This window comes from Macaca fascicularis, chromosome 4 (genome assembly GCF_037993035.2).
Source record: "Macaca fascicularis isolate 582-1 chromosome 4, T2T-MFA8v1.1".
Classification (NCBI taxonomy): domain Eukaryota; kingdom Metazoa; phylum Chordata; class Mammalia; order Primates; family Cercopithecidae; genus Macaca; species Macaca fascicularis.
The window spans coordinates 21,509,882-21,516,968 of record NC_088378.1 but is presented as its reverse complement, the minus strand read 5'-3'; the positions used below and the strand labels follow the sequence as shown (position 1 = coordinate 21,516,968).

The 7,087-nt window shown below is 42.4% G+C and overlaps 1 protein-coding gene across 3 annotated transcripts in view; it reads right to left on the bottom strand.

The window, feature by feature from the left end:
* Positions 1–5,211: 5,211 nt before the first annotated feature.
* Positions 5,212–7,087, bottom strand: part of DCBLD1 (discoidin, CUB and LCCL domain containing 1) — a 66,885-nt gene continuing 65,009 nt past the window's right edge. For all 3 annotated transcript variants that reach the window (XM_005551669.4, XM_065543249.2, XM_065543248.1), the window contains one exon: positions 5,212–7,082. In XM_005551669.4, the coding sequence (XP_005551726.2) occupies positions 6,550–7,082 (533 nt within the window). In that variant the 3' untranslated portion in view covers positions 5,212–6,549. The remainder of the gene's footprint in view (positions 7,083–7,087) is intronic.

Here is a 7,087-nt window from a genome sequence, read left to right as displayed (position 1 = left end):
AACTGCTGATTAGTCATGAAAAAAGGGAGTAAATGCAAATATACAAAATAAGAAATAAGAGAGAAATACCCATAAAAGAGAAAACTAAAAGGATAATAATGGACTACTTTGTTCAATTCTATAGGAATAAATTTGAAAACTTTTCTAGGAAAATGTAATTTACCAAAACTGTTCCCGAGGAAGTTTTAAAATCTAAACAAACCAATTTCCATAGGAAAAATAGAAGAAATTGGCAAAGTGCTCTCCCCACAAATTACCAAAATATGTGATTTCACAGGGCATTGCTACTAAACTTTTAAACAACAGCTAACTCTAATGCTTAGCAAGAGAACCAAAAACGGGAAGAAAAATTCAGAATCGTTTCTGTCAAGCTAATAATATCTGATCGAGATTGCCACAAAGAAAGAAAACAAAAGCCCTGATTCACAATTTTTTTTTTTTTTTGGCAACTGAGTCTTGCTCTGTTGCCAGGCTGGAGTGCAGTGACTCGATCTCGGCTCACTGCAACCTCCGCCTCCCAGGTTCAAGCGATTCTCCTGCCTCAGCCTGCCGAGTAGCTGGGACTCCAGGCACAGGCCACCACGCCCAGCTAAGTTTTGTATTTTTAGTAGAGACAGGATTTCACCATGTTGGCCAGGATAGTCTCGATCACTTGACCTCGTGATCCGCCCTCCTGGCTTCTCAAAGTGCTGGAATTACAGGCGTGAGCCACCGCGCCTGACCCACAAAAGAATATTAATGTAAAAATCCTAAGTAAAATCCTATCCATGCAAATTTAATACAGTAATGGATTCATATACTATAACCAGATGTTTAACACTGGGACATCTAATTATGTGATTAATCATCTGACTGGCTCTAGGGAGGAGTCCTATGGAGGAAAATCATATTTTCCATAGATGCTGAAAAGGCTTTGGTCAAAATTAAGCATATTCCTTGTGAGGGGAAAAGAAAAGGAATAAATAGATGCTTTCTTAACATAATAAGATTTACCTCAACGTAATAAATCTGTCTCTGCCTAAAAGCCAGCATCATGCTAAGGTGGGAGCTACCAGAAGTATTTAATATGGTACTGGAGGTATTGCCAATGGAATTAAATGTACACATAAATATTGGAAAGGAGATAGCACTAGCACTATTTGCAAATGTAATCAAATTCCAGAAAAACCTAACAGAATCAACTAAAAGCTACTAGGAATAATAAGGACATTTATAAAGACTTTTTGCATACAAATTAGTCACAGAAATCAAACAGGAAGACTGCATATAATAGCTACCACCACATGGCACTTCTCATGGGCCACTGTTGTCAGGGTTTTATGTATATTAAGCCTTGTAATCTTAATCACAACCCTATAAGGTATATACCATTAGTATCTCCATTTAGAAATAAGGAAATGGAGTCATAGAAAGTAAGTCCTTCTTGGTCACAACTGGGCAGAATTTGAGCCCAGGCAGCCTAAGCCCCAGAATCCATGCTTTTTACCACTAGGCCATACTGGTTCTTGATACTTAAAAGAGGAGGTGAGGACAATTTACAATGGCGGCAACAACAAAAAACACCTAAGTATAAATTAAACGAAAAATATGCAGTACTTATGTGAGCACCCTTTAAAATCCCCTGAAAGGATGCAAAAGGGGCTTGAACAAATGGAAAGGGATACTATGTTTTGTGTACCTATATAACTGACTAAAAACCACATTAGAAAAAGAATGGATGGGAAATAAGGCATACGAAAATTCCAAGAGGAGATCACTCTTGGAAGAAAGACAACAGGTAATTAGAAGGGCTTAGGATATTAAGGGAGAATTCTTTATACTTGGGAGAGATTTGAGGAAGTTTAAAGGCTGAGGGGGAGACCTCCAATGAAAGGGAGAAGATAAAGGAAAAAGGGAGAATAGGAGCAAAGAGATAAGGGGAAGGCAGTGGGATTTAAGATCACAGGTGAAGGTTTAGAACACTTTTTCCACTGACACAGGAAGGAATGAGGAAAGGAATGAAGTGGATACAGGTTCTGTGGGAAGAGGAATCCACAGGAAGTTGTTCTGATTTTAATGACTTATTTTTAGGTGAAGGAAGTGGCAAGATCAGAGTAAGGGAGAGTGTGAAAAGTGGCACTGCTTTGGAATAATTGCTGAGGGGTAGGGAAAAAGGGATCAAAGATAAATAAAAGCATTGAGGAGTGATGGGCCCCCAGTAAATTGGAAGCTGAGCTTTTGTAACAGCCACAGTGTGAATAGTTTTGCAATGTTCCCCTGCTGCTGTGATGAAGATGGAGAGATGATATTCTCAAGGCGAATTATGTTGTTGGGGTCTCATGGTTTGGGGTTACTGGAAAGAAAATGGAGCGGAAATGCTGAGGCAGAACAGTTCAATGATGGATAGGGAAGGAAATGCAACCTAAAAAGATTAACAACTAGAGGAAAATGATGGGATCTGGGGGTTAGGTATCTAAATGAGATCAGTGACTAAGTAGGTGGAAAGGCGAAGAACTCGGGGTTTTGAGCTAAGAGAGAATTGCTGGAGATTAGGTTTACAGTGCTGGGGATCTTGCTGACGACAAGAATGTGGACATGTGTGGGAGTGGTTTAAATAGAGTGGAGGTTACTAGAGTGGAAGTTAAGAAACCACAAAAATGACCATGTTGGGCACTTCATTCTCTGGTATGATTACAAAGGAGGAATGAAGAAGAACTAGACTTAGGTGAATGTCCTCAATGAATAGAAAAAAGTGGCCTGGAAGATATTAGGTGTCACAGCAAAAAGAAAAAGGTGGTAGAGCTAGGTGAGAAAAAAGGGAGAGCTTTGAACGGCGGTGAAAGAGTGAGAAAGGATGTGGAAGTGGTCTATCGGGAGAAGGGTGTGTGCCACAGTTAAGTGCATTGGTTGGGAGGACAGGCAGTCTCCACTTGAAAAATAAAAAGGACTCTAAGGGAAATGGTGTTGGATGACTTCAGATTGGGCAGAGAGAAAAGGAGCTAATTTTATTGATCATCTAATGTTTGCAAAACTCTATAACATAGTCTGCACAACAGCCCTTTCATCATAATTTCCACTCTGGAATAAAGAAGTAGATTTAGAAAGCACCAGTAATGTGCTTGCAATCACATAGTTACAAAAATTGAATCTCCAGTTAGACCCAAGTTCTATATGGTTCTAAACCTGTGCTATTTTCTTCTTTTAAAAAACAAAACAAAACAACAACAAAAAACATGGTCTTGCTCTGTTGCCCAGGCTGGAGTGCAGTGGCGTGATCTTGGCTTACTGCAACCTCCACCTTCTGGGCTAAAGTGATCCTCCCGCCTCCCCAGTAACTGGGACTGCAGGTTTGCACCACTACAACTGGTTGATTTAATTTTTTTTTTGTAGAGAGGAGGTCTCACTACATTGCCCAGGTTGGCCTCAAATTCCTGGGCTCATGCCATCAATCTGCCTCAGGCTCTTGTGCTGGGATGTGTGAGAGACCGTGCCTGGCCTGCTATTTTAATAAATATGCTTTCTTGTTTCTGTTGGGGAGGCATCATTCCAGCAAGATGGCAGACCAAATAAGAAAACCTGTCTACTATGAATTCTTAGGAATGTCAGATGAAATAAATCAGAATTCTTTACAAGGCCTAGCTAATCTCATAAGAAATAAAGGGAAATACTCAGGTATCAGAATCAAAGAGAATGAGAAGCTCCAATGAGCATCCAATAGGATTTCCAGGAGAAACTAAAGAAAATAATCAAAAAAGAGGGCTGATCATTTTCATAGTTGATAAATCCTAAGATTCAAGAGGCACAAGTCCCAAGCAATGTGAACAGAAACAAATTCATTGCTCAACACACATAGTAGTAAAATTGCAGAATACCAAAGACAAAATAAAAACCTTTAAAGCCTCTAGGGGAATTTATTCCAGAACAGGGAGAAGCTGGGAGCGAGATCAGTGGGAGACGGGGGATCTGTAGTGGGATGTGAACACAGCAGTGTTGGTGGGTGTGCAATGTGGCATGGGGTGACTGCATGGGCTGTGTTTTGGGCAGGAAATACTTGCAGGTTGGGGTGAGTGTTTGTATTCACCGTAGTTTCTCACTGGAGGGATTCAACTGCTCTCAGATCTGGGGGAGAGACCAGGCATCCTCTCTTTCAACTCAAGTAAGTACAGGGTAAACACTGCTCTCAGAACCTCAATAACTATTTGGTACGTGAATGAATGCAAGATAAGCATTTTAGGAATAGTGAGGCCAACCTGGTGGCCACACTTGGACTGCTGTGACTGGTCAGAGTGGGGAAAGGCCTCATAGCTATTCATGGTATATACAGTTGTGCCTATAAATGTGATTTCATGTTAAGAATCCAAAGCAGTATAAAATGAACACAAAACAATCTCTCACATCCTTTCTATTTTCTAAGCTGATTATATGAAAATTTAAATAACAATGATAAAACCCAGAGCAAAGTTTCCGGAGCCTGTATACGTGTAGTCCTGCTTGTCATAGCAAATGTGTTTCAACCACAGACGTAAGTGGCAGAATACAATCTTTACCTCCCAGTAGGATTTGATAACATACAAGAAATCAATTAGAATTGTCTCATTCACGCCTTATCATGTGCTGATGTTGCAAAACACCAAAAAAGAAAGATGTAATATTTTTCTGCCTTTATCCTCTAGTTTAGGTTTAGCTGTGTAGGGTTTATCAGACCTTTCCACTCCCCCAACCTGTTCTACACAATGAGTCTACCCTGAGCAAGTGCTGATCCAAAACAAAGTCCTGTTCTCCCACTGGCCATGATTAGATCACTAATGTGGCAGAAGAACCGTGATAGACGAAGACAGCTGTATTGTAAAGAAGGGCTGTAGATCTAAGCCTATACTCATGGTCTAATATTCCAATATTAAAATTCTGTAAACAGCCCACTGAAGGCTTTACATTAGAAAAAAGGACCCAGTATAGAATAAACACTTTGATAAATGTTTCAACTAATTTTTATCAGTAAGTTTTGGAGGAAGAAAGCACGACACCACCATTTTCAAACATGAGGAACTGAGTCTCATCATTATATAAGCAGCCAAAGACTTCTCAACTCTTCTGTGGTAGATTGGGGTCTGGCCTAATCTGGCACCAAGCCCTTGCTCTTTCCACTATGGCACTTGCCTTTTTATGGAGGCTGAGCCTTGAGTGCCTCTAACACCCCAGCAAGCAGGGCTCACCAGTGAGAGTCAGGGGCAGTTTGGTTTGGCATAGTTTATTATAATTAGTGTGCACATAAAACCATGTAAACTCCACAAAGTAAACTATTTACCCTCCACACTAACCAGCAGTTAGTCTGCCACGACCTTCCAGCACCCCCATTATTTTAACATATATACATTTCACAGGATGTAATAACCATACAAATAGAGTTATAATACATTCTTTAGGGAAAAAATTTTTTGGTCCATATTTTCTATTAAAAAACACGCACACACATTTTCCTCTTTGGCAAAAGAGGTCAAATCCCCCATACTTAACTCACAAAACAAACCCAAATAAAAACTACTGAACATGAGGTACAGCTGAGGTCTGGGCTGTTCTGGAATTACAGACGCCTCCTTGAGGGGAAAATTATCTCTTATAAAGTCAGATCAGTTTCCAACAGTTTCATGTCAGTAGAAAAGCTCGATTTAGACTTGGTCAGAGTCACTTTTGTATGAACATGTTCCAAATAACTTTGTTTTTCAGAGGACAATGCAAGTCACGAAAATGTGCTACTTCTGAAGAAAGTCATGAAAAGTGTGGCATCTGACCTCAGCAATATTTTTAATCTGAGGTACGAAAACATCTGACACAGCCATTCACACTAATTCCTGTGCCACCTTCATGGTCACGCGAGCTGGGTCCACCTCTTCGCATCCCCCTCTGAAGTGGAGACTAAGGAAACGGGCAGCTGCTGAGGTGTTCCTTCTTTGCTTGTTTTTAAATCTACAGTCATAATTGCTAAATAGCCACCCTGGTGTGCTTTTCATGCTTCAAGTAATTCACTTCTTCCAGGAGAAGAATGTTAAAAATGCTTTTAGTTCTAGTTATCAAAGGAGAGGAAATGACTCACAGTAACAAGATTAGGTTTCAGCAGACCTGCTGCTAACACAGTATCAGATAATACACTGAAAAACATGAACACACTATTTATATTCGTTTTGCAACAGCTGCATTTTCCCACTTAACCTCTGTGCAGAACTAAAATCTGATAGAGCAAACTTAAGTTACTTTTATTCTTGTTAAATACAACTCTGTACAGATTACACCTTTAACACCAAAGCAGCTCAGTATCACAGTCAGAGGAATGAAAAAGCCATCAGAAAATTTTCATTTTTCTAGTCCAACAAAACCCAACAGACGCACCCTAACGGTCAGCACGCAACCAGCTGTACAATTTTGTAAACAGTATGACAGGTTGTCTCTAGGATCCTACCGAATCTCACACACACATACACACGCACACACACTCTGGGCCAGCAGGCTCCCTTTTTCCAGTGCCTTGCGACAGCCCGACGCTCAGTACCACAGCAGGCTTCTTTCACATTGTGTTCACAAAAGGGCAGTCATGGCCGTCTGGTTGAGGGGTGTGAGGCAGTCTCTGGGGGCAGAATAGCTGTCACTCGTCCCGGGATGAGTTGGGGGCTTCTGAGAGTCAGGGTGACCGCTTTCGGTGGCGAAGGCGCTGGCGGCTTTGGGCCGGTCGTAGCCCCTGTCCGCAGGTTGCACGCTCTGTGGCCTTTGATAGTCTCCGTCGTGGGCGCCCACACCTGCTACGGGGGAGAAGCCGCCCGAGGAGAGGGAGTGTTTGTGGCCCGGCTGGGGCCCGGGGACGCGGTAGCCGCTCTGCGCGGAGAAGGTGTGGGCGCGCAGCAGGTGCCGCTCCACGATGGGCGTGGCGTACTCGGGCTCCGGGGGCGCCAGGGGCAGCGCGTACTCATGGCGGCCGGCGCGCTGCGGGCAGTCATAGTGGCCGCCGGCGTCTGTGCCCGCCCCCGACTCCTCGGTGTCCGTGTCCATGGGCCGGAAGGTGGAGCCCTTCCTCGTGACTGTCCCGGTGCCAATCATGAGAGGCTGCTGGTAATCTGAA